At 42.2% G+C, this 27,888-nt stretch overlaps 1 protein-coding gene across 1 annotated transcript; it reads left to right on the top strand.

Annotated features, from left to right (window-relative positions):
* Positions 1-8,770: 8,770 nt before the first annotated feature.
* Positions 8,771-27,865, top strand: TOMM70 (translocase of outer mitochondrial membrane 70). The gene is made up of 12 exons (XM_026681802.2): positions 8,771-9,090; positions 14,525-14,698; positions 17,352-17,478; positions 17,935-18,044; positions 19,289-19,437; positions 20,043-20,250; positions 21,160-21,294; positions 21,631-21,738; positions 21,912-22,028; positions 24,284-24,381; positions 25,573-25,695; positions 26,110-27,865. Exons 1-12 carry the CDS (start codon positions 8,827-8,829, stop codon positions 26,261-26,263), a joined length of 1,767 nt encoding a protein of 588 aa, XP_026537587.1. The 5' UTR covers positions 8,771-8,826; the 3' UTR covers positions 26,264-27,865.
* Positions 27,866-27,888: the final 23 nt, after the last annotated feature.

Below are 27,888 nucleotides of genomic sequence, written 5' to 3'. Positions count from 1 at the left end.
GCAGGAAGGAAGCTCGGAGTCAGTGACAAGTTCAGCTCTTTATTGTGCTCCAGTACATGCTTAGCTTTAAGGGAAAAACCTGCGCCTTTTTATTCTCAAGCCGCGGCGGCCGCGACCAATGACATCGTTTGAATCTCCCGCTCTTGGCTTGTCCAATCGCGGGAGATTCTTAACGGGCCAATCGGTGCGGCTCGCCGGCCAATCCGGTCGCCGCGCACTTTAGCCAATCACGCGCCGGGGTTTACAAGAATGCTAATTAACTATACAGAACACCCCTCCCTCTTGGTTTGTTCCTACGTAACGTAGTCCCGTAAGTAGGCGGGGCTCCGTACCTGTCTACTGGATTTGCGCAGGTCAGTTGTTCCTTGGTTTTCGACCTGCTCGGTCGGGGTTTTTGTTTCTCTTTGTCCATGGGATGGAATCGTCTGGAAGGTGTTGCCTGGCCTGTTGTTGCAGCTCCCTCCCGGTCTACCCGGGTTGGTCGAGCTGCGACTTTCGCCGCTCCCACCTGGTCTTTCCGGGCTGGTTGAGCTGGCCTGGCTGCTTCTCCCTGGTGAGGCTTGAGTTGGCTGTTATCTGGTGAGTATTGCTGGTTATATTCTATCCTTCCTTGGCCCCCTGTATCTTCCCTCCCCCTTGGTTTGTGTTAATGGGGTTGCCTGTGTTTGCTTGCGTGTCGGTTGTGTTTCTTGCCCTTGATCTTAATTGATCGATGTGGCGTTTCCACGCTTGTCCGTCCGTTGTCTGCAGTCTGTATGAGTGGGGGCCTGTTTGTTGGGTTATGGTTGCGGTACCCATAGTGGGCCTCCGGTAAGGTTTTTTGCATAGATTGCATCGTAAATGCCCGGTGTTTGCTCGATGAGTCTGGGGGTTTTTCCGGGTTGTATGTGGGGTGCAGTCTGTCAAGTGGGGACCTTAGTTTCCTCCCCATTAATAATTCTGCCGGGCTTTTGTTTGTTGTCGTATTTGGGGTTATATGTTGTATTAGGAGCATTTTATTTATTTTTTCTTGTATGTCCCGTGTTCGATTTTCTGGATGGTTTTTTGTAAATTGAACCATCCGTTCCGCCCACATTGGCCGCCGGATGAGCCGTCGCTGTCAGTGCGTGTCGAATGCCCGTTCGCTAGGAATTTTTAATTCAGCGAGGTGAATTGGGGCCCGTTGTCTGACACGATGACATCCGGGAGACCGTGGGTCGCGAACAGTTTGTTGAGTACCCTGGTGACAGCTTCAGTTGTGGTGGTTTTCATGTTGCTTACCTCCAGCCAATTGGAGTAAGCGTCCACCGTGACGAGGAATGTGTTTCCTCTTGTGGGACCGGCAAAGTCTATATGTATTCTAGACCAAGGTCCCCTGGGGTCTCCCATTCTAGTATTGGTGCGGCAGGGGGTTTGGTCTGGTCTCTTGGCAGCGTGAGCACCTGGCCACCCAACCCTCAATATCCTTATCTATGCCTGGCCACCAAGCGTAGCTTCTGGCCAAGGCTTTTGTTCGTATGCGATGCCGGGTGCCCTTCATGTAAAAGTTTTAATACTTTCCCTTGCAGCTTTTCTGGTACGACCACCCTGTCCCCCCATAACAAACAACCTTTCTGCAAAGACAGTTCTGTTTGCGGTTTCTGAATGTCCTGAATGATTCGTCGTTGTCTTTTTCCGGCCACCCTTTTTCTACCCAATGCAATACCCGCGCCAGACGCTTGTCTTTATTAGTTTCTCGGGCAATGTCTGACGCGGTTATGGGTAGATCGGTAACGCCTCTATGCTGAGGGTGGTTGTTGTGGGTGCTGGGTGTCCTCGAGGTCGGGTAATGGTGAGCGGCTCAGTGCGTCTGCATGGGTGATTGTCTTACCGGGCGGTGTGTTAGCCGGTGGTCGTAGGCGGCGAGGAATTGGACCACCTTGTCATCCTGGGGGATAGGATGTTCGGTGTAGCCTTATTTCCCGCCAGGATTCCTAGCAACGGCTTGTGGTCTGTGATAATTGTGAATCGGCGGCCATAAAGGTACTCGTGGAATTTCTTTACGGCCGCAACGATGGCAAGGGCTTCCTTGTCCAGTTGGCTGTAGTTCCTTTCTGGCTTGCTAAGTGTTCTTGAGAAAAAGGCAATGGGTGCTTCTCTCCCGTCCGTTAGGGCATGGCTGAGGACGGCACCTACGCCAAAAGGTGAGGCGTCGCATGTGATGGTGAGGGGTAGAGTCTCGTTGTACTGTATGAGGATGGCATCCGAGGTTAACAGGTCTTTTGTTTTCCTGAATGCGGTGTCCTCACGTGTCCCCCAGGTCCATTTTGCCGTTTTGTCGAGGAGCCTATGCAAAGGCTCCGCCACGGTCGCCTTTTGGGGTAAGAATACATTATAAAAATTGAGCAGTCCCAGAAATGCCTGTAACTCTGTTTTGTTTTTTGGATTCGGGGCTTCCTTGATGGCTTTTACTTTGTTTCCGGTCGGGTGGATGCCATGTCGGTCTAGGAGGTACCCCAGGAACTCGACTTGCTCTGTGTAAAGCTGGCATTTTTCCCTTTTCACTTTTAAACCGGCTCTCTTGAATTTCTCAAGTACCTCCCTTAGGCGACCCTCTAGTTCTTCCCGGTTGGCTGCTGATACTAGTACGTCATCGAAATAAGGGACCACCCCTTTTATTCCTTGTAGGAGTCTCTCCATGAGGCTTTGGAAAATCCCGGGGCCACGCTGACTCCAAACTGGAGTCGGTTACAACGAAATGCCCCCGGTGGTGACAATAGTCTGTGCCTCGGCGGTTTCTTCGTCGACCGGCAGTTGCTGATAGGCTTGTGCCAGGTCGAGCCGCGAAGACTTTGCCCCCCAGTGAGTGAAGTAGATGTTGCACGACTGGGACGGGTATGCGCTTTGTTGCAAGGCGCAATTGAGGGTGGCCTTATAGTCCCCACAGATCCTTACTGACCCGTCTGGCTTAACTGGGGTGACTATTGGGGTCTCCCACCGGGCGTGGTCAATGGGTTGCAGAACCCCCTGCTTGACGAGCTTGTCAAGCTGCTCGTCTATTTTCCCCCGTAGTGCGAAAGGCACCCGCCTCGGCTTTAGGCGTGGGGGCGATGTTTGGGTCTAGACTGAAGGAGATAGGGGCCCCTCGGTACTTGCCTAAAGTGCCGTCAAATATTTCTTGGAAGTCCTTAGCCAGCTGCTGCTCCCAGTCGGCTTCCTCAGCGTGGTTTATTCGGTGACCTCGATGCCCAGTGGTGCGAACCATTGGAGTCCTAGGAGGCTGGGTCGGTTCCGGTCCACGATTGTCAGGGGAAGTTTTGCGGTGCGGCCCTTGAAGGTCACCTCGAACTGTCCGGTCCCGATGACGGGATTCGGTTCCCTTGGTAGTCCTTGACTATCAATTTTTGGTTCTCCAGCCCTGCCTTGTGGATGTTAGGCACCAGCCGCTTGATTTCTTTCCAGGCGATCATGGAGAGGTAGGATCCGGAGTCCACCTCCATTCGGCAGGGCTCGCTCGATGCTCACTTCCACGTAGACCTTTCGGGTATCGTTGGTCTCGGCGTGTGTCGTGAATGTCTGGTGGGTTTCCTCCTCTGTCGGTCTTCCCGTTTGCCGGCCCGGCTCTCTCTGTTCCAGCGAGTGTCGGCTTGGCGCTCTCGGTGCCTGGGGGTGTGTTGTCTCGCCTCCGGTTGCTCGGTTCTCGGCGTCGGGGCTGTAAGTTTTCTAAGCCGGCAGACTCGGGCGATGTGGCCCTCTTATTGCAATGCCGGCATGTCGCGTCGAAAAACGGCAGTCTGCTCGGTAGTGGTTTCCCCACATCCTGCGCACTGAGTCCCCGACTTACGACTTCGTTGGTCTCGTCGGTCTCGACCTGCCTGGAGCCGATGAACGTCTTCTTCTTCTCCTTCGTCCGGGGTGTCCGAGGCGGAGTCCAGGTCGCCGTGGTGTGTGGTGGTTTCTCGGCGGCTTGCCTCGGGGTTGTCGGCGCGGTCCCTGTTCTCTGCCTTCCGCAGTCGGGCCGCTGATTTCTTGGTGGCCGGCTGCGGGCGCTTCTGCCAGGGCGACATCGAGACTGATGTCGCCCTTTGCCATTAGGCGGCTCTTCAATGCCTGGTCCCGGAGACCTAGGACCACACGGTCCCGGAGGATGTCGTCTAGTTCCTGGAACTCGCACATACCCCCAAGGTCCCTCAGAGCGGCTATGAAGTCGTTGACGCTCTCGTCCTGCCGCTGGTTCCGCCGGTAGAATTCGTCTACTGGGATGAGAATGGGTACGGTGGGAGCGTAGTGGTTTTGGAGTAATGGCGCAAGGTCGGCCCAGTCCATCGCCTTCACATCGGCGGGTTTGGCGAGGGCTTTCGCCATCTTGAACACTGCGGGCCCGCAGTGTGTCAGGAAAAACAGCCCTTTTCTTGTTCCCGTTTCGTCCTTCAAGTTGCTACTCTCGAGGAACATTTGGAAACGGTCTGCGTACGATTCCCAGTCCTCGGTAGCCGGGTTGAAAGGCGCGGGCGGAGTGAGGCCGGCCATCGTGTCGGTCTTTGTCTTCCTCCGGACACGTGTCTTGGTGGTTCTTACCTGGATCCCACCTTCGTCGCCAGTGTTGTGTCCGGTGCAGGAAGGAAGCTCGGAGTCAGTGACAAGTTCAGCTCTTTATTGTGCTCCAGTACATGCTTAGCTTTAAGGGAAAAACCTGCGGCTTTTTATTCTCAAGCCGCGGCGACGCGACCAATGACATCGTTTGAATCTCCCGCTCTTGGCTTGTCCAATCGCGGAGATTCTTAACGGGCCAATCGGTGCGGCTCGCTCGGCCAATCCGGTCGCCGCGCGCTTTAGCCAATCACGGCGCGGGGTTTACAAGAATGCTAATTAACTATACAGAACAGAATCCATTCAGCCTGATGAGACAAAGGAAACAAGCTCTGTGTTGATTGGCTGTCACTGCTCCCTTTATGCCCCAATCCCTGAAGCTACACATTCAAACCAGCCACCCCACAGCCAGGCTTTTTCTAACGTTCCTCATGGCAGAAAAGCAGTAACCTTTTACTCAGATGCTAGTAAAGCTGTTTTCCTTAGATCTCACATTCTTAAAGCTCCATCAACATCTGAGTAAAAGGCTACTGCATTTCTGCCTTGAAGCCAGTATTCCTGCAGGCCTCGTTTGGTCCAGGTGTGCGCAGTGCCTCCTTCTGGCTGTTGGGTGGCTGGTTGAATGAGCAGCTTCAGGGAGTAGGTCAGCCTGCTCTGAAGATCTGGAGATCTTCGAAAATCGAAAAGAATAACTAAGTGATCAGAAATGGGGTAGAAAGAAGCAAGTAGAATCCAGTATGGTAGCAAAGCAGTACCCAATGCCTGTGGAGACCCGGCGCAGGATTGTGTGGAGAAACAACTGTGGGGACCCCAAGGGAGCATGAGATAGTGGGTTGGGAGAGGCCTTGGGTAGTTGGAAGCAGGTGGCCTGTTCCAGCACTAGCATCCCCCTGCCCATGGTCTTCCCAACTTTGAAATACCTCATGTGCACTTAACAACCTGTGCATTCAATTAACAAATACATTGGGGAAAGCAGGATGGGATTAACATGATCTGATGGAATCAATCCTTGGGTTATGAATGTAATGGGCAGGCTCTATTACATTCCTAAATCGAGGATTACCGGCATTGCATAGGGTTCACCCTAATATGGCTGGAAAATTAGTAATAAAGAACTCCTGAAACCTAAAAGAAAGGGAAAAAATAGCTTGAGTTCTTTAAAGCAATAAGAGATTCAGGCAAATTGGCTTCTTGATGCTGTTTCCAGAAGAAAGCTCTAATTTGAATTCAATTAATTACAGAACAGCACTAAGAATTTACATTTATCTTTAATCTTTGTTAGTACACAATTGAAAATAATGCAAATTATTAATTACATTGTCTCCTTAAATATCACTATGAATATGCTTCTAGCTCTGCAACTTATGCTCCTTGAAAGAACACTCTATAGTTCAAAAACAACAGTATCTATCTTGCTTTTAATTTTAAAAAATGATTCTTTTTCTTTTCTCAGGAGAGTTTCACAGACGTTTATGCTATGGCAAAGTTTTCTCTTCCACCATTAAAACCATCAGGAAAGCTACCATCAGTGTTTAAAGTGCACCTACCACCAATGAAACTGTTAAGCAGGCAAATACCAGAATCTTCAACTATCACAGCTGCGCCCTTGTATCAAAATAGAGAATTAAACAAACATTTATCAGCTTGTATACCAGAAACAAACCCCATTTTTCTTCTCCCTCAAGTGAATATTTCAGGAAAGAAAATAGGAAGAAAATATAATGAACTCCCTCCATTGACCACTACAGTCAAACCGACAGAAGCAACTTGGGAAGCAATTTATCTGCAGGTAAGCAATATTCAGGCAGATTCATTTTAAAATATGTTGTTTGGCAGTAGGCTAGACAACATTTCATTAACTGTAAAATATACAATGCTGTTTTCAAGAGGGAAAAAAGAAAACAGAAAAAAGACAAAACCCATTTATTTCAAATTTAAACCAGAGGTGGTATTCAGCAGGTTCTGACTAGTTCTGGAGAACCGGCAGCGGAAATTTTGAGTAATTCTGAGAACTGGAAAATCCCACCTCTGACTGGTGATTTTACAGTATCCTTCCCCTGCCACGCCCACCAAGCCATGCCCACAGAACCGGTAGTAAAAAGAATTGAATCCCACCACTGATTTAAACATAAATTTATTCAAGCTATGGCAGTGAAAGAAAATTACAGTATAACATTTGATTGTACAAAGGGTTTGCTACATTCATACCCTGTTTCTCCAACAATACGGCCTCCCCCAATAGGAAGTCCCAGCATGTTTTATAGGCATGAAATAAAATTAACCCCCTCCCCCAAAATTAAGGCCTATATTAAAACATGCGAAATGGGGGAATGGTGGGGGCTTGCCGTTAGGAAGTACTTTTGTTGCACACCCGGATATGGTGCTGCCTGCGTTGACCCCGATACAAAGTGCCCCACCAATGCCGAGGTCAACATCCAAGCCGTCACCGCCCACCCGAAAATGCAGGGGGGGGAAATTAAGTCACCCCCGAAAAGACGGCCTAGCCATTTTTTCGGGGCTCAAAATAAAAATAAGACCCGGTCTTATTATATGAGAAACACGGTAGGTAGCTTCTGTTGGAAGAAATATCCTTCTGGGTCCAGTTCCAAGTGGGGAAAAAGACACTGGATTCATGGAAGTTGCTTGGAAATAAGGTTTAATGGTGGACAGGACCACATGCCTCAGAGCTCCTGGGTGTAAAGGGAAGTGATGCTGAGAATCCCTTGGTTTCATACCCTCTTCTGGGCCCCACCTTAGTGTTTCCTGTTCCTGTGTAAGAAATGTATCCATTGGCTGTCAGACTCCCAGGTGTGGGGGTTCTTAGCTAACTTTGTAGAATTTGTCTGGACCACATGGATTCACCCGAGTGCTGGCTAATGCAATCTTCCCAGGTGCCATGGGGTGAGATGGGTAATCCTATCATTTCCGGAGGGCCTTCTTAATCCTATCACCCTGGAGCTAAAGGGGGGGGGGCAGGGACTGCAGGAAGCTGCTTTGTCTTTAAAACATGTTTCTCCTTTTCTCATCCAGGGAAATATAATATTCTGCCTTTTTAATATTTATTAGAATATTTTATTCTTATAGGAGAGGGGTGGGTGCTAACTTTCTACACTTTGCTTTAGGAGGCTTCCTCCTGGAATGTCTGAACAAAATTCTCAAAATACCAAGTGTCAATGTTGTGGTCCATTAAGTGTTTGGGAATTCTGTACATTTAGAATACACCAAGTTTGGGAAGAATGGCACATCTCTTTAAAAAATAAGCATAAATTGGGTCAGAGGTTGTTACTGTAATCTATCTCCCTTCCACAATTGCCTATGAAGCTGAATAATTATTCTGTAATAAAATTACGTACTTATATTCCAATCATGCTATTCTGTTTTAGGGTGAACAATATTATAAACTATTTACCCCTCCCTTTTCTGAACATCTCATCAACTTTATAACCATGACTTTCTACATCTTTTCTTACCGCTTGACCCACTCTTCATATAATCCTTTTGAAATTTTGCTTTGGTCATTCTTTCCCCCATGACCAAACCTCAAATGTATTTATTTTGTATTGACTGCTCACTTGCACACACCTGTGAGTTCCACAGGTAAACTGCTTTGGTTCTGCTCAGCAGCACTTTATCTGAATTTGCATTCATTCAACACCCATTCTTCTTGTTTTACTACAACGCATCTTCTGGCTGCTTACACATTGGGCGTCTCCTGCTTTACCATATAACTTAGTAGCCAGAGGCACGCTCTTATCGAATTCTTTTCAAATCTGGCGAACCTTTGTATTTCATTTATTTATTTTTTTTTTTTTTAATTTCAAATTTTTAAAAAAAAAAAAAAAAAAAAAAAAAAAAATTAAAAAAAAAAAAAAAAGAAAAAAAAAAAAAAAAAAAAAAAAAAAAAAAAAAAAAAAAAAAAAAAAAGAAAAGAAAGGAGCCTAATAAACCCCCCCCCCCCAAAAAAAAAAATATTTCCTTGTTAAAATATTAAAATTTAAGTGACCTTTGCGTAACTCAACATACGAGTTCGCCGCCCTACCCAACCCACACCTGGCTTAACGAACAGGCTTTCCTTTCAATCCAATCCACGACCGCCCTGCTATTTTCCCGCCAGCAGGCGGCCCTGCAGTTTAAGGTTTGATGCGAGGTAAATAACTAGCAGGCCGAAGGCGGAAGCTTTTCCAGACCGCCTTTCCCGTTATGCCCCTGGTTTCCGTTGACTCTTCTTTCCTGGGCTGCTTCACCGCTGCCGCTGAAAGCGCGAGGCGAGCGGGAATCATGGCCGCCTCGAAGCCCGTGGAGGCCGCCACAGGTGGAAACGGGACGGGCTCGGGGATCCCGCGCTGGCAGCTGGCACTGGTCATCGGGGTGCCGCTGATTGGGGTCGGAGCAATTTACTTGTGGAACCGACGGAGGCGTGGGACGCGGGCCGGAGGCAAAGGAACTAGCGAGAGGAAGACCCCCGAGGGGAGAGCCAGCCCGGCCTTCACCGACCCTTCAGGGGGTAGTCATCTCGATGGCTCCGCCGGCGGCGACGAGATGGTGAGAGATGGGCAAAATAGGCCTTTCGTTGGAGGAAGAGCGGGAGGCCGCCTCAGCGAGCGTTCAGGCTGCGGCGGGCGAGCGAGCGAGCCACGTGCTTGGGGTGGGGGAGAACAGAGCCCGGCGCAAGTTCGCTCTTCCAAGTCCTTGAAGAGAGGGCGGGTCCGGTTCCAAACGTCCCTGTTCCAACGGTTCTTTTGGGGTGGGGGTGGGGCTGTCCTGCGAGGGGAAAAAAGGACTGGGCCACATGACTTCTTGACAGCAACCTGATTTTCAGCTGCCGTCAGCAAGAAGTGGGTGGGGGGCAGAGAAATTGGTTTTCTTTGCTGGGCCAGATTTGTCTCCGAGACAGTCGGCTGCTTTTTCGCCTTCCCCAAGGCTTCTTTTGCTATTTTGAATTTTATGAGAAGAGAAATACACAAATAGAAATGAATATCTTAAAATGCATTAGATTCACATTTTGAATGGCTTGTAGGTAGTATTGTGTGTGCTGGAAAAAAGCTTTTAAATTTGACATTTTTAAGTGCTGACAAATAATCTGTTTATGATATGTAAACTAACATAGTATTAGTTTATATATAAATTGTATGTAAACATATGCTAGTATATAGAATAGCCATTGTGGACAAGCTAATGTATTTAATTTGTGACACTACCTAATTTGTGGAACTGAGTTCTAAAATTATATGAGAACAAGTGGACTTTTCATTATCCACTTATTTATTTATTTATTTATTTATTTATTTGATTTGATTTGCCAATTGTTTACAAGATAAGTATAAATGTATACATAGTTGTGAATACATGAAATGGGTACATATAAGAAAAATAAAAGAATAAGAGAAACAATAGGACAGGGACGGTAGGCACGTTGGTGCGCTTATGCAAGCACTTCTTAGACATCATTTTTTTCATGTTTCTTTTTGGGGGAAAAAAAACACTCTACTGTAAGATTAAAGATCTGCTGGTGTAAGGAGTTTTACTTCAGGCTCTTAGTTCTCATTTTATATATCATTTCTTAAAATTATTGATTTGTAGTTAAAGCAGTATTTCATATTCCAGATATAGATACATCATACTCATGGATGAAAAGTTATGACACTGTATCTGCATATCAACCTTTGCCCTTGCTTTTTTTTTCCAATTGCACACTTTTTTCTTATATAGTTTCAATATATATGTTCAGAGAAATCTATCAAACATGCAGCTAAATTCACTTAAAATTATTTTTTTGGCACTCAAAGGCACTCTAAATTTTCATGTACTTAAGATTGAATGGTATTTATGTACATCTTCTAATTTGAAGACTCTTGACAGTATACATTATTTACAGGCAACATAACCATTTAAATAAATGTCATGGTAGGAATTAAATATTTCAACATGCTAAAACAAAACTATAATATCAAGAAAACAATCAAGCCAGATAATCTCACTGTAGGCCTTCCAGAATTCAGTTTTCAGAGGTTTTTGGAAGGTCATATAAATGGAGGGCTAACCTAATTTTTGTAAGAAGACTGTTACTTTAAATTGGTGTTATCATTGAGATGAGCCTCCATCATTACAAAAATGAGGAACCACAAAAGCTTCTTTCAGGATGCAGGTGTTGATCCTGCAAGTATCTCAATGCCAAGCTATGTAGAATTTTATAAGCAACAGTGCATATTTTGAATTACACCTATCAATTAATAGGAAGCTAGCAGAGAGCTTGGAGTTCCAGATGTAATATGCTTACAATGATCATTTCTAGCTATAGGTGGGCTGGTACACTCCATACTAATTGAAACTTGAGGCAGCCCCAAGTACAGCATAATGGAGTAATGCAAATGAATGCTAATGAGTTTTACCCCTGGCTGAATCTCTGTAACCTGAGTATCTTGGTTACACAGTCACAAGTCTAGTAGGCCACTACATCATGGACTGGTCTTGCAGGATCACAGCCATCTCTTCAAGATACAATACCAGAAGAGTCAGAGCAATTTGATCAACAGTCTGAAACTTTGTCTTGCTGCCATTCAATTTTAGTCCATTTCACAACATACAGATCCTGATATTCTAGACCAGGGGTATCAAACTCAATTTTATAGAGGGCTAGATCAGCATTGTGATTGTGGGGCTGGGGGACATGGCCATGGGAAGGGGCATGGCCAGAGTGGTCACGCCTGTGGGTGGTGCCTGTGGGTTTGGGTGGGATTGGAGAGGGAATCCAGGGGTCTCTGATGGGTGGGATGGTGGGTGGGAGGCTCGTCCCACAGAATGAGGTGAAGCACAGGGTGGGGCAGCTATACCCAAAAAACATTGCTTGCCGCCCTTTGTGTTTGTTTGTGTGGAGGAATGGTTTCCAACTGTAAACAGCTTGCAACCCCGTCAGCTGGTGTACCCTATTGCTCCAGAGCCCGTTGCCAGCTGGCCGTCCAAGCAGCAAGTGGAGGCCGTAGGAAGGAACATGATGTGGACTGCTGGATGTGCTTACTCTGTCCCATTGTTTTGGCTTGCGATTGGAGAGCAGATTGCCGCTGGTCATCTTCTCATCCCCCTCATGGGTCTTGTCCTTAACCTGTGCATGGAGCATGTTCCCCTCGTGCACTTGACTGCAGTGGCGGGTGAATGAAAGGAGTGCTGCACTAGCAGTCCCTGCAGGAAGCGGGGGAGGGCACGACATTTCTCCGTCTGCTAACAGACCTAACATCGGCTCCTGGCCAGGCTTCACCAAAGTGGGATGGGATAGGAAGTGGTGCCTGTCCAAAGGCTGGAGGAAGAGGGCCTTTGAGCCCCAGGCACCAGTTCAGGCAGCGCCCTGCTGACATGCCTGCTCTCACAGAAGGAAGCCCCACAATCCCCAAGCTGCAGCTTCCGGGAATGCTGGCCAAGCAGGGAATTTGCCTGCAATCCTCAGCTCAGAATGGAGATGTGACTGGAGGGGGAGGATGCAAGACAGAAGGCTGCCTTCAGTCCAGGGAAGGGACCACAGCCTTTGGGGCTCCATCTGAAGGAGCTGCGTTGGTTGGGCAGTGCCCCGAAAGCTCTCTAGAGCTGCTGCTCGGCTTTCCATTGCCGAGCAGCCCTGGTGAAGGAAGTGCATCACTGGGAGTCTCTATTCCTGGGAGCTCCTGGTTGGCAACTCCACCACCACTCAGCAGATTCACTCAGCCCAAAGGAGGCAAAGTGGCCAGCTAGAAACCGAGTAGAAGTGATAAAAGCACACCCAGTACCACTTTCTGAGCAGAAGTGGTAAAAGCACGCACATTCCCAGCAGGAAAAAGGCAAGCAGAGAAAGCTCAACCCGCCTCTGTTCTGTGGCTGCCCAAGCCCAGCAAGGATCACATGCCTACTTCTCCCCAGTCTCTGCTTGGCCTGGGTAACCAGGGCTCTGATGGGGATCTGGCTTTCCTCACTTACATTGGCTGTTTTTTAACCTGGGAATGGGTGTGCTTTTACCATTTCTACTCGGCCTTTCTAGCTGGTCGCATTGCCTCCTTAGGGCTGGGCGGACCTGGTGCTCTGGGCAGCAATGGCAGCAGCCTAATGGATCTGTACGACCTGCTGGTGGCCTCGGTGATGCCAAAGTGCATTGGATGTGCGAGGGGAACACGCTTCACCCACGGGCCAAGGGCAAGACCCATGAGGGGCCCAAGGAGATGATCAACGGCGACCTTTCCAACCACAAGCCCAAAGATATGGGACGGAGTAGGCAGCAGCCACCCCATACTCTCCTCACCTTCTCTTCGGCCACAGCGGCAGCAGTAGCCGAATGCAGAAGCACAGGAGAGGCACGTGCCCTGGCCTGCTAGTGCATCAGGCAGCCACCTGCACTGTCCCAGCCACATGGGATGGCGCAGGCACATCTGGTGGTCCGCATCATGTGCCTCCCCCTGCCTGCTGCCAGTGCTGCCATGCCTGTTTCTTGGAGGGCCAGCTGCCGAGTTCCTGCTGCTGGACACTCCCTCCCCCCGCACGTGCGCACACACATACCTGAAAGGCTGGTAAGGGCAGCTATCCTGGAAATGGTAAGGGGCTGGCCAGCGGTGCTTCAGTCCTGCACTCTCATCCTGGCGTGCACACATCTCACTTCGCCCGGTTCATGCCATCCCAGCAGGCATATGTGTGCATAGAATGTGAGCGCACGTGTGCACAGACCCGGCCCACCCCATCCCGGAAGGCGCGCATGTGGCCGCCTCCTATAATGTTGGGCCTATGCGCGTGTGTGCTTGCTTTCTACTGTGCACATGGCGTGCCTGCTGCGATGGCATGGCATGGGCCTGTGCATACGTGCACCCACTTCCTCCTGGGCACATGCGCACCTACTGGGATGGATGGGGCCAGGACAGGCTGAAGTGATGCAGGCTGGATCCTTACTGTTTTGAAGACAGCCGTGCAGGTGAGATCCGACCATGTCACAGGCTGGATCTGGCCCATGGGCCTTGAGTTTCACACCCTTGCTCTAGACACTAGAAGAAAACATTAATAACATCTCCTTTCTAACCTGAGGTGATGATAAATAGCTGAAGATCATCAGTAAATGCTCTTTCCCAGTAGTTTCATACATAATGTCCACCATAACAAATTTATTGCAAATTGCTTGAAGGTAAAGGCAAGGTCCAAGGATGTTTGGCAGTATATATTGGACAAGTCTCAAGATCACCTGGGACAAGCCCTTCTTCCCCAGTATATACCAGGTATATACCAGGTATACTTCTATAAGAAAATTAAGTTACACCTATATATTTTGTAAAGTAATAATGGCTTTATATGTGTAAAAGATATTACAAACTAATAGATTTCTATGCTGTCCAAACTAAATGAAGGTCATATAACTTTCATTCCCAACTTTTTGACATGTTAAAAGATGAGAAGATAAATGGTTAGACAGTAGTAGAACTGCTGTTGATTTAAAAATCTTTCTGCCAAAGGATTGCTAAGAGGGTAGAACCCAGAATTTTGTTTGATTTGCTGGAAATTTTAGAAAAGAAAAAAACAGTAAAAATAGAATATTTTTTTATTTGGAGGAAGAAAAAGCCATGTTTTTTTTTCTTTGCAACAGCTATTTTTCTCTATTTTTTAAATCAATCTTGCAACCACTAACAAGCAGAAAAAGCGGAATAAAATTACTTGTGCTTATTATCTAGCTAAGAGGTTGCTGACAATACTTTTCACAGAGGACAAGAGACACTTCTGGTAGACAGAAGAATGACATTTTTATTTTTAATAAAGTGTAGGTCACAAATTTATGTGTTGATGTTACAATGACCTTTGGAAAGTTCTATGGCTAATGTTTGTGTTAAAATCTGCTGGTATGCAAAGAAATGTATGTAGTAACTCTGCTGTTTAGATGCTGAACTTTACAAATGACTTGAAAGTTTATAAAGTCTTAATCAAAGTTGGCTTTTTTCTATTTTCGTTTGTAAGAATTCATACAAGTGATTTTTATTTTCAGAGTCCTCTAGATAAAGCACAGGCTGCAAAGAACAAAGGCAACAAATACTTTAAAGCTGGAAAATATGAGCAAGCTATTCAATGCTATACTGAAGCCATCAGTTTATGTCCTTCTGAAAAAAATAGCGACCTTTCTACATTTTATCAGAACCGAGCTGCGGCTTATGAACAACTGGTATGAAAATATTCAACCTATATTTAAGTTCATTTGCAATTTAAATATAGTTTCCACCTGTTTCTTATACAATCAGAAGGCACATTGGACACATTGCAAAAAATAAAAATAATGTGTCAAATTGCCTAGATGTTAAAAATGGAAGTTTTGGGTTTTGAAAATGTTTACATTTTTAAAAATGAAATTCTCTTGGTTTTAAAAATGATAACAGAACTTTGAGTGGTTGCAGACATAGCCATGTCTCAGCTCTCATTTCATATTTTCCTGCTGCTTAAATATTCTTATCTATATTTCTTCCCCAGTAGAAATATATATATATGTATCTGTAAAAATACAGATTTTTTTTAGTATTTTTTTTCAATTTAGCCCGTTTTTGGGGGGAATATTCAGTGCCAATAAAAGTTTTTAAAATATAGAATAAAAAAAATTAATTAAGAATTACTAGTCTGACAAAAGATTGAGGTTAAAAATCTTTATGGTAGTACACTCAACAGCTTGGAAGCAAGCAAAAATTGTGTGCTAGAAAGCATTTGAAGACCTGGATCAGGAAAATTGCTAATGCTTTTTTGAGAAAGGGTATAATCCCCTTATACTAGAGTAACATTTCTACTAAAACTGCTCTGGTTAATAGTATTTCCAATTAGTGGTGGTGACTTATAATGTTATATATCTTCAAGCACTACTTTGCCAAGGCTGAAACTGCCCATGCAGTGAAACGATCATGAGAAAGCCTGCTTAGAAAACCCTTGGTTTATATCATGTGAAATGGACGTGGACGAGATGGCAAGCCTTCTCTCTTATGGCCCTCCACTTTGGAATTTCTTGCTTGCAGAGATTTGAGCAGCCCCTTTCCTCCTGACTTTGTAAATCTTTTCAGCAACATTGTGACCACACTTTTAGCTAGAACTTAAAGTTTGCCATAGCCATCTAGAGAGGGTTTATTAACAACATGAAAGTATTCGCTGCCCAACACTGCTTTTTTTTTTTTGTAGTTTTAAGAAAGTAAAAATGTAAAAATAAAAGAAAAAAGAGAAATTGATTGCATGCCTAAAAAGTGACTCTTTTATTAGTGTGTGTCTAATCACTAGTCAGGGTTACAGTTAAAATTAATGAGTTAGTACTAGTGGTCATCAAGTTATAGTGAGGTTTGGGAATGGAATTTGTGTCGCTAATCAATGCGGTCATAAAGTGCAACATCACATGACTGCATCAATTAGTAACAATTCTGGCATTCCCCATTTACATCATTAACCAAATTCCATTGGTTGTTAGCCAAGGATCCATCGCAACCAAGCACAAACCATTCCAGACTTGGTTTCTCCTAGACTCGAGACTTGATTCTTTCAAGATAAGGGATTGCCTCCTGTCAACTCTCCCCGACTACCTATTCCTCCCAATCACTGCCTTTTTGACTGCCCTGTATTTGCCTTGCGGGGCAGGAGACAATTCCAAAAACCATGCTGCAGCTCAGAGGCTTTTTGGCATGCTGCACCTCTGAGGATGCTAGATGTCCCTGAATTGCAATGCAAAGTTGCAGCTACTCCTGGAAGTCTCAGCTGCTCAGCCCAGCCCAGCAATATGGCATGGTGTGAAGGTGTGAAGCCACAGACATCCTAGGAAGTCCCAGGCTGGCCCATCGGCCCGGGCAAAGTTGTAGCCCCCCCAGGAAACACAACTGCCCTAACCCAGTCCCACCTGCAGTCAGCCTCAACACCCTGAACTCCAAGGCCCCTGTGCTGTGCCACTCCACCTGTCCTCTGTCTTCTTGTTCCTGCTCCTAACCATGGCATGCCTGCCCTGACCCTTCATGAGGCGGCTGCTGGCCACTTGAGGAACAATCCTTCCTAGGTCTTGTGAGAAAACCACTATGTGTACTTTGGGAAGAAAGACTCATACAGTTAGCAGCTACCTTATGAAGAGCCAGGGTAGACATTTTTGATCAGCTGGGACCACAGAATGCAGGGATCCAAAATGGTAAATGGGGGAAGTTCGGCAGGAGTGGGTGGTTTGAAGCCACTTTGTAGTTATAAATGCAGGCTGGCTACCAAGCACCTAAATTTTAATCATGTGACCATAAGGGCACTACAGCCACTGTAATCTCAGGGACCACTCACAAATCGCTTTGTTCAGTGCCATTATCACTGAACCAAGGATCGCTAAGTGAGTATTACCTGTATAACATCCATGATTTTAATAACACTCATGGAATTCTCGTTGGAAGTTTATCTGATAACTTGTAACTTGCACGTATTTCAAAAGGTTTTGAGTGAGTCAAGCAGCTGTATCCTATAATTTATTTTTCATATTATTTAATATATATTTCCTTGACCCTCTAGCTCCTGGAGTTTAGTTTCATAGTGCAATTTTGAAATTGAAAATGTTCTTTGCTGCATTCCATAAAAAATCAGACCTTTCACTGATGTTTCAGTAATGAAACTTCATAGTAATTATGATTACAGTTGTAGAATACATTTACATTGGTTGCACTGAAAACTGGGATTTATTGAATATGCAGCAATTAGAAAAAAATAATTTCATATTGAAAGCTAAAATAAAACAGCATAATATTTATGTTACAAGTATTAGAAATCTATAGCAATATTATTATTTTTATTTGGACCAATAGGTTAATTAGTTATTTTTGTATCTACAGCAAAAATGGAAAGAAGTGGCTCAGGACTGCACAAAGGCAGTTGAACTTAATCCCAGATATGTGAAAGCACTTTTTAGGCGTGCAAAAGCACATGAGAAACTAGACAACAAAAAAGAATGTTTAGAAGGTGAGTATTCTGTACATTAAAATATATCATTATTAAACAGAAAGATTATTTAATTTAAGCATTAAATAAAATCTGTTCTTCAAGCACCCGGTGATATGAGAATTTGAAGAGGTTGATTTGGGAATAAAATTTGTATAGGTGTCAAGCTCAGGAAATCAGGAGCCCAGACAGTTCAAATGAATATATAGATTTATTGTATGCTAAAGCGCTCTACAAGAATCTGAACTACTAATGGCCAAAGCAGATTTTTGGTAGGTAAGAGTTAATGGAAATCAAGGTTGGCTGGGCTTAGATCTATTGTGGATGGGAAGGGACTCTGACTGATGACACCTTTGACCCTTCTCATGGGCTTAGCTGTTCATCTCCAACATCAGGCTTAATTGTTCTGTAGGATATAAATCTACTTGGTAGCATTTCAAGAACTAATGGATTAGAAATTTGTCTTTATGTTTCCAGATGTTACTGCAGTTTGCATTTTAGAGGGCTTTCAAAATCAGCAAAGTATGTTGCTAGCTGATAAAGTTCTTAAACTTCTTGGGAAAGAAAAAGCCAAAGAAAAATATAAGGTAAGATTTGTTCTCTATAATGGTAAAACTTTAGCTTTCTTAAATGGTTACATGAATATAGTTGTGCTGATAAAGTTGCAAGAATATTCAAAATACAATTCTTTTTAGTTATATTAACTTCAATGAAATGTCATAGAATTTATATGAACACATTTAAGTGTTATCATTAACTGACTTATAACAAGAACTGTGAGATATCTTGTTTTGATCATGTAATAGAAGTCACTAAAATGACACTTGGGTCTAGTTTGCAGCAATCAAATACTTAAATATGACCTTTTAACTATTGTTTGAAGGCAATTCGCTGCCATGGCACCAGGATGACTACAAGTTTACATAAATATGAGAAATATTGTGTATATAAGAAGCATTCAATATATAAATATGAGATACACATAGATACATGTGATACAGATATCACTTTAACAAGTATCTCATATTTAAAATCAATCAAATGTTTAGAGTTCAAGTAGGAAGGATTTTTGCTCCTGAACAAGGCCTCCTAGAGTCTCCCCACCTCTCACCCCTAAGGCATGCCATACTCCTTATCTCGGACTCTGTCCTCTTGACAACCCTTGAGATTGCTTAATGACAGGTAGGGTAGGCATTGCGGTGGTTGAGTTAAACAGTCACGTGACATCTCATTTAACGATCACTTTGTTCAGTGACCAAGATTCTGGTTTCAGTTATGGTTTTAAGTCAAAGACTACCTGTATGTAGCTTTGCAGGGGCGAAAAACACATCCAAAAACTAGCAGGGACAAATGGAAGAGAAATAGAAAAGGGCTACTTGAAAATAATGTTATTCTGTTTAAATAATCATTAATCATTAAGATAATTTTAGTAGGATCTAGGATATAAGTGAATAATGTCAAATGAAATATCTCTCAATGCATATTTTAAAAAGTTTATGAACATAGATAGAAATACCTGTTAATGAAATATTCAGTCAGTACACCAACATTGCAAAAAAGATTGTTTTAGCTGGGGTCTAAATAATGACAGAAACATCTCCATTGAATGAATATTCTTGAGAATGGGTCTCTTTAACACTTACAAAATGCAAAAAATGGAATCTTGGATTCTGAGAAAATCAAACAGGATGAAAAAGCTATAATTGGAAGAAAAGTTTAGTTGGATATATTTATAGCTAAATTCTGAACATAGTTTGATATTTTATTTTATTTCTTTAATAACATTGGCTGGTTTGCCTTATTCAAATTATTACTGTTTACCTTTTTATAGAACCGGGAACCCTTGATGCCTTCGCCACAGTTTATCAAATCTTACTTCAGCTCTTTCACGGATGACATTATATCTCAGCCTCTTCTAAGGGAAGAGAAATCAGATGAAGATAAAGATAAAGAAGGAGAGGTCTCCGTAATAAAAGAAAAGTAAGTGATTGAGCAGTTAAGCAACTAAATTTCCAATACAGATTATAGCATAGGATACACAAATATTGTATTTTTTGAAAGAGAAATGGGTTTATAGATACACAGTAAGAGATTTACTCACTGTGAGACGCAGCTTATTTTTAGTTATTGTGGTCACATTTAGTAATAGAATGTTGAAAAGTCATTCTGGGGAGGATGATTGATTTTCAGTGGAGTGGAGGAACATTTCAAATGCACAAGCAATTGAGCTTGCTTAGTTTTGCTTAAGGTAAGAATGTGGATCTGTATAATGACAGTCCTTTTAATTGGGAGCTGCCCAGAGTTGATTAGAAGATTGGTAGCTATCTAAATATTTTAAATAAATAAAAAACAATAGAAAAAATGTAGAAATTGACAGATGTGCACATATTTAGAATTGCTTGGTTCAACGTAGTCTTCTATGGATTGGGAATTATTAGAATCTTACTAGTCCAATATTATTACAAAATGATATTACAAAATTTTCTTTCATCTAGGTTTTTCAGAAATAGCTTGTAATGGTTTTGATTAGAACTATAGAAAAATTTCTCTTGCATATTAATAACTGCTTTTCACATTTCTTTCAGCTGTGGCTATTTAAAGGCGAAGAAATATATGGAGGAAGAAAACTATGACAAAATAATTAGTGAGTGTACTAAAGAAATTGAAACTAAAGGAAAATATATGGCAGAAGCGTTGCTATTAAGAGCTACATTCTATTTACTTATTGGTAATGCAAATGCTGCCAACCCTGATTTGAATCAGGTTATTGTTATGGAAGATGCAAATGTAAAGGTAAGTGTTTTGTAGATTTTAGAAAACATTTCTTAGTGGTGATAGTGACATTCAAGAAGAGAAGTGATTGTGTTCTCTTATTATCCCCAGCTCTATTTCATATGGTTTTCAGGGGAAATCAAAATTGTGTGATGTGAAATTTACAAAAATCCCTTCCCTTTCTAGAAGAAGTGTGATAAGGGAAACTGTCATAGTTCTAGGGAAGCAATTGAAGATATTTTATGGTGGGCTGAAAAATATTTTATGTTTTCTCTAGCTTCCATTTTGCCCCTAGAACTGCCTGTTTTCACATGACAGTATAACAGGATTAACTCTTTGCTACACATACTCTCTGCTCTAGACTTCATAATGTAATGTTTAATATTCAGTGTTTATTGTAGTAAATAGTTCCTTCAAGTATTCCACTTCTCAAATGTTGCTTTTGAGAAAACTCTTGCAGTCACTTTTTCCTGGCCTGGAAATAATACTGTTTGCTGTATCATCCCTTTTTACTGCCTCTTCATGGAGGTCCTGCAACTGTTATGACCTTTGGCTGTTGTAAAGTACACCAGTCTGAGTGCACTGTTAATATGCTTTCTGTAGTAACTTGTTTAGACTATATGTGATGTGTTTTAATTCTTATGAGTATATTAGTTTTCATTGGAAGGATACTAGCAATCAAGCGTTTAGAAGCTCTATGAATTAGGGATGGTATTATTTTGAGAAATAATGTACATAAGTGTCCAGCATTGTGTCCAAGCCATTTTGTGACAGGGACAAAAAAGTCCAAAAGAAGAGACTTAAAATTTTACCTAAGCTGCCAGTGCAGAGTTTTTAAATCTAAAATGAAACTGTTAAAAAGATACTTCTGTAATAAGACTGAAATATCTAGGAAGAGAAATGCATAACAGTTTTAATTCTTCTCAACAGCTTCGTGCTAATGCCCTCATTAAACGAGGAAGTATGTATATGCAGCAGCAACAGCCTGTGCTGTCTACTCAAGACTTTAATATGGCTGCTGATATTGATCCTCAGAATGCAGATGTTTATCATCATAGAGGACAGGTAAGGATTATTCTACCACCTTAATATTTTTCTCATTAGATGTTTCATTGTATGGATAACTCCAGGAGAAAAATCACAACAGACTGAAAAAAATCAGTGGTAACTACTGTAATTGTGTACTGAATATTCTACATTCATCAGTACCTTGGTAGAGGTACAAGTTTAATATTAATGACATGAGAAGAGGCTACATGACTTATAAACATTTGCTAGGGTTCTAAAGAATTCAACCATGTAATGCAGGTTAAGTTAGTATGTTTTTACTGGTAACAGTATTACAGTGGCAATTTTACTTTCATTTGATGAAATTATGCTGAAGGTTTTTGTCTTTTTCAGCTAAAAATTTTGCTTGACCGGGTAGAAGAAGCTGTAGAAGATTTTGATGAATGTATTCGTTTGCGCCCGGATTCTGCCTTGGCACAGGCACAGAAATGTTTTGCTTTGGTGAGTATTTGAAAGTTTGTTAGGCTTTATTGTAACATAATCTCACAAGCTGTTGGAAAAACAATATCATTTGTAGCAAGTTTAGAAGTTGCACTTAACAATTACCTGGGAGTGAGTATGTAGGCTTTATACTAAGGCTTTTTAAAAAACTCAATAATTTTTTTTCTTTGCAGTATCGTCAAGCTTATACTGGAAATAATACTTCACAAGTACAAGCAGCAATGAAAGGTTTTGAGGATGTTATTAAGAAATTTCCAAGGTGTGCTGAAGGTTATGCATTGTATGCTCAGGTACAAAATTTCTTTAGTCCCTTATTTAAAATAGCATGTGCTATCATGAACCAGCTCAGTATCACATATTCTTGTAAGAGATGCTACATGCAAAACACAGTAGGAGATCATGCAAATATATGAGTGCTAATGACTAAAAAATATATTTGGAGAACATAGCATGGCAGTTTCAGAGGGTCCTGGATGAAATGGATTATCTGGAACTCTTTCAGTTGGGCTTCATACCTGGTTATGCAACAGAAACGGCATTTATCGCATTTGTAGCTGAGAGCAGGATTTTGGCTCCTTTTACCAAGGCAGTCCCAATTGTAGGTCCAACCCACAGCTTCTCCTTTATGATGCACCACCAGGCTTAGTACTTAGTACTCTTGACCGTCTTTTTAATATCTTCATGAAGCCACTGGGTAAGATCATCTGACATCCCAGGATGAAGTATCACCTGAGTGTTGATGATGCGCAATAATATATCTCCGTCCCAGGTATCCCAAGTGTTATTGTCACTACCCTTTCGCGGTGCCTGGAGGCTGAGTGGATCTGGATGGTGGAAAACAGACTTCAGCTGGACTCTGCCAACACCGAGTGGCTATGGTTGTAACCTAGGGATCTGGAAGTTTAGCAACTTCAGTTCTGGATGGGGTTGCACTGCCCCAGACAGATGGATGCACAACACAGATTCTTATAGGTTCACAACTCCTGCCCAAGAGTAGGTGGCAGTTGTGGTAGGAGAGTCTTTGCTGCACCCTTTCCTGAAAAATGGGGCCTGTGCTCACTCATACCAAGATCATCTTTTGTTTAGAATACTGCAGTGCATTGTACATGGGGCTACTTTTGAATAGTATTTGGAAGCTACAACTTGGTACAGAACACGTGTGATGACCCGGGATAAGGCATGAAGGCCACACAGCCAGTTGAGAGTTCAAACTCCCTTCTAATATAATGCTCCAACTTTTCCCCCAAATGCTCCCACATTATGCAAGTCCCGGAGCAAAGCACTCTCACAGCAGCCCCTGGCTGTGAGTAATCCAGCAAAACACTGTTATCACAATGGCTTCAAAGCAAGAAGTCGAGTGAGGCAAAGGAACAAGGAAATGAATCCACGAAGTAAGGAATAAGCAAGAAATCCCCAAAGGAAGGAAGAAGCAATGAATCCTTGAAGCAAGGAAGAAGCAATGAGTTCACGAAGCAAGGAAGAAGCAGTGAGTCCTGCAAAAGCTAGACGTTGGCAACGGCACACAGAACTCCACAAATTCAGTGATTGTTCCCAACAAATGCCCCTCCCCACAGCGTCCTTAAGTCTCAGTCCCCAGATGTGCCTTGTGAAGAGGGGCTGGGCACTCTCCTAAGTTGGTGGGCTGGCCTGCGCTGTTCCCGCCTCCTCTCCACTCAGGGATCAGGAGGGGGCGGTCCTTGCTCATAGCCTGAGCTCTGGCGCCCCTAATTTCACTGCATTTCCTCTCTCAGTTGTCCTGCCCCCATTCCTCCCTGCTGGCAAGCTGTCCCAAGCCAGAGGGACCTGGGGCTGCCTCATTTTGTTCCTCCCAGCATTCCTCCGAAGCCTCCCCCTTGACCTGCATTGGCCCCAGCTCCTGCTTGTGCTCCGCGGATTCAGGCTGCAACAGAGGCATCTATGCGGACAGTTCCAGAGGGCCCTACAAATATAACGCTGCTGTTAAGCGAGCCACACTGGCTCCAGTTTGCTTCTGGGTCCAATTCATGGTGTTGGACCTTTAAAGCCCTTCATGGCATGGTTCTAGGTTACCCGAGGAACTGTCAATAGGGTTGTCCTGCCCCACTCATTCTGGCAGAAGGGGCCTTCTACTGATTTTGTCAGTCAATGAATTTCAGCTCACAGGATCTTGGAAAAGAGCTTTTACTATGGTACTCCCCAGCTTTTAGGACATCTTGCTGCTAGAAGTGAGATCCGCCCCCAGCCTCCTGGCCTTCCAGAAGGGCCTCAAAATCTAGTTCTGCTGATTAGCCTGGCACCCCTATGGGGTTATTTTATGCTCGAGGTGACTGGTGGAATAAGTTCCTACCTCTGTACTTCTTGGGTACTTAATTTGTAGTTTTGTCTAATTAATGTTAATGTTTCAAATGTTTGTATATTTGTGTCTTTATTGTAAGATAGCCAGAGATGCTTTAGACAGTGAGATTTTAATAATAAATTTAATAATTTAATAATAAAATATTTCATTACTAGGCCTCTTGTAAAACATTCACTCATGGATGAAATATGTTATTGTGTCTCCATGCAGGCATTAACAGACCAACAGCAGTTTGGCAAAGCTGATGATATGTATGATAAATGTATAGATCTTGAGCCAGATAATGCTACTACCTACGTTCATAAGGGGTAAATATTTGTTTTAATATTAAATTCACATACGATTATATTTTTAATTATGCAGTAGCAATTCTTATACAGTTAATACAATAATTATAGTACAGAATAATACTTCGTTCAGTGTATCATAAAAATAGCTGGATTTTAGCCCTAAGTTCTATTACTGTGGATTATAGTCTGAAATTGTTGATTTAAGCATCAAATGTGAAAGTTGAAACATTTACATTGTTTCTGTTTGTCAGTTGCTTAACTACTAAATGGGTTAATGAGATGCCAAACATTCATATTACTTTTTTTCTCTCTCAAATATGACACCATGAATTTAGAATGCCAGTTTGGTAGATCTGTGTGCAGTGACAGAAAGGATCCAGTACTCAAAAGATCTTTTTTTTAGAAAATGATTACAAGTAGTTCCTGACTTATGACCATTCCTTTAGCAACCGTTCAGTTATGATGGAACTGAAAAAAGGGACTTACAACCAGTTCCGGAACTTATACCCATTGCAACATTCCCATGGTCACATGATCACAGTTTGGGCACTTAGGATTTACAATGGTTGCAGCATCCTGGGGTCACATGATAGCCATTTGCAACCTTCCCTGCCAGTTTGCAATAAAGTCAATGGGGAAGTCATTGTATATGACAAAAATACTATAAAATCAATTGTAACTCACTTACTGCCCACATTACTTAGTGACAAGTTCCAGTCCCAGTTGGGGTCATACATCAAGGACTGCCTGTGGAACCAAAGTGTTTTAGCCAAAAAAAGAAGATGAAGGAGATGTGTAAAATGATGTTTGGTATGGACAAAAGTGAATTGAGAGAAGCTTTTTTCTCTCATTTTCAAAACATTACAACTGGGCTCATCCAGTGAAGCTGTACAGAAAGAGATTTAGATCAGGCAGAAAGTTCATCACTGCAAGAGTTTCATAATGACCAGTAATTGAGTAGTAATCTATCAAGGGTAATTTTGATTTGTTGGTTATTTTGTATAATTATTCTTTTGAATACCTGTGATTGTAAATTATAGCAAAAATAGGGACATGATTAGCTTTCTGCTTCATCTAAAAGGTATCCGATTGGCTATTGTGCAAATGAATCCCAGACTAATTCAGCAGGACTGTGTTCTTATGTTTGTCTTTCATGCACATGAGTTGTAGACAAACATTCACCATTGATCTGTAATGATTTTTTTCCAGTTTACTTCAGCTTCAATGGAAGCAAGATTTAGATAAAGGTTTGGAACTTATAAGCAAAGCTATTGAAATTGATAACAAATGTGATTTTGCATATGAAACTATGGGAACAATTGAAGTGCAAAGGTAAATATTTTTTCCAAGTTTGGTATCTAAAATTCTGAATTATTGTTGGAAACAACAGACAATGAATTTTTCTTAATAGCTGTAGAATTTCTGCATTAGATTAACATGTTTAGTACAGGCAGAGTTGAATGTTAAGAAAGAACTTTTTGTGGTTATATTGTATAATCATCAAATGTCCCGTTATAAATTTAATTTAATGATAAAATGTTTTCATAGTCTTTCCTTAGATCAGATGTGCCTAATCTTTGAGCTTTTTTGGAGGTGGACCTGCAACTGTTTCCAAAATTTTATAATTTATATTTTTTAATGTTCAATTAAACCTCATATCAGTTGTAGAACTATTTGTGTGTAATTGATTTCTACTTATTGCTGTATAAATCTTTGCTTCTTTCTTTATATTTTTCACTATTGCAGGGGCAATCTGGATAAAGCCATTGAAATGTTCAACAAAGCTATTAATCTAGCCAAATCAGAAATGGAAATGGCTCACCTCTATTCACTCTGTGATGCTGCTTATGCCCAAACAGAAGTTGCTAAAAAATATGGATTGAAGCCACCAACACTGTAAAAGAAAAAAGAATAGGAGGGGAATGATCTTTTAAAAAGTAAAGCTGTCCACTTCAACCTAGTCCTAAAGACACTATTGCAGTGTGTTGAATGGTGGAAGTTACTTTTTTTCTTCTGTTTGTGCTGTTGTAATTCTGTTAAATGTTTAGGTGTTGTGGGAATGGCTATTCAAGAAAGAAAGCAATTCCCCCCTCCCTTGCCCTCCCCCATCAAATAATTGTTAGAGGAAACTTAAAAACAAAAATGCAAGGGGATCAAATATTATTTTAGCCATGCAAATAAAAATCTTTCAGACTCATTTTTTTAGGGTTGTGAATGACTGGTTCTAACCAAAAGAGAGTTATGGAACATGCTGTTCTGTTGATTTTAACAATAGTGCTGTGTATTTTATATATATAAGAATCCTTTTTCATTATTTTAGGTTTGGGGAAACAACAAAAATTGTGAATTGTTTGATGGGAAAGATTTTTGGGCAATAGGTACTAAAACTTTCTTTTCCCAAAAGATCTCATGCAAACATTTCCTTACTTCCCTTTGATTTCTGTTTCATGTGAAACAGTGGATAAACTGGTTTTCAGGATACTTCTCTCAAATACTTTATAAAAATTGTACAAAGACTTCAGAGCTCATTTGCTGTCATATGGGGATGTCCTGTGTTCCAAAAGCAAATTATTTTGATTTGAGCATTCTTAGAATTTTATTATTAAACTGTTTTTCAAAACAACAATAGTAAAATTGCATAGTCACTACCTAAGAAATCCTGGAATTGTTCAAAACAATATGCTACAATTGCTATGTCATACAAGTAAGAGCTTAGAGCCCTGGAATGAAGCTTAATTCTGACTGATTTGGAAACTATAGCTAATTATTCTTTCATGAAATATTTCTTGTATTGATACTATAGTACACAAAATTTAGTTGTGTTTAAACAGTCTTACTCTGAATTAGATTACTTAGAAAATTAAATATTGTGTTATCAGTTGCTCCACTGTTGTTTGGAAATTCAATCCATAATTCTTGTAGTGCTGTTTCAATTTATCTGAAATGCATTGTATGGCACATTTGAGTATTCCTTCATCGGAATATCTTTTTGCTACCAATGCCAAAGAAATAAAATCGTACTTACAATGTTTTCCCTCAAAGATAGTTGTCTTTTTCACTTATTAAAAGATGGTGGCTGGCCTGGAATGATTGAGTAGTCAAATAATATTGCTCAATGTTCAAGTTAGAATTTCAATGCTTTAAAAAAAAGCGGTGCAATGAAACTTTATTTCCTATATCTACATCTCCATTTCCCTGCATCATATTTTCAAAGGGGTTTTTATTTGCATGGCTATACAGGCACTTCTCTCTTGAAAGTAATGAAGAATTAAGCATGCGCGATCTAATACTAGAATTCCAAATTATCAGAATTTTGCCTGTTGTTCAGATATTTGAAGTTGCACTGATACAATGCATATGATTCTTTTTGTAAATGACTTATACATGTAAAGTCACCAAATAAATATTATGTTCAGATTTCTTTATACATCTGTGGTCTAGGGTGTTGGTTGGAAATTGTAATTGGGTAAAGAAAATATACTAGAAGCTGAAATTAATGAAACTTCTAAAATTCTTTTTATTTTC

This window comes from Notechis scutatus, chromosome 5, assembly GCF_049901735.1.
Source record: "Notechis scutatus isolate UNSWTSFEM ecotype Mainland chromosome 5, rNotScu1.2, whole genome shotgun sequence".
Lineage (NCBI taxonomy): Eukaryota > Metazoa > Chordata > Lepidosauria > Squamata > Elapidae > Notechis > Notechis scutatus.
The sequence above is the reverse complement of the archived record's forward strand: the minus strand, read 5'-3'. Positions and strand labels throughout refer to the sequence as shown.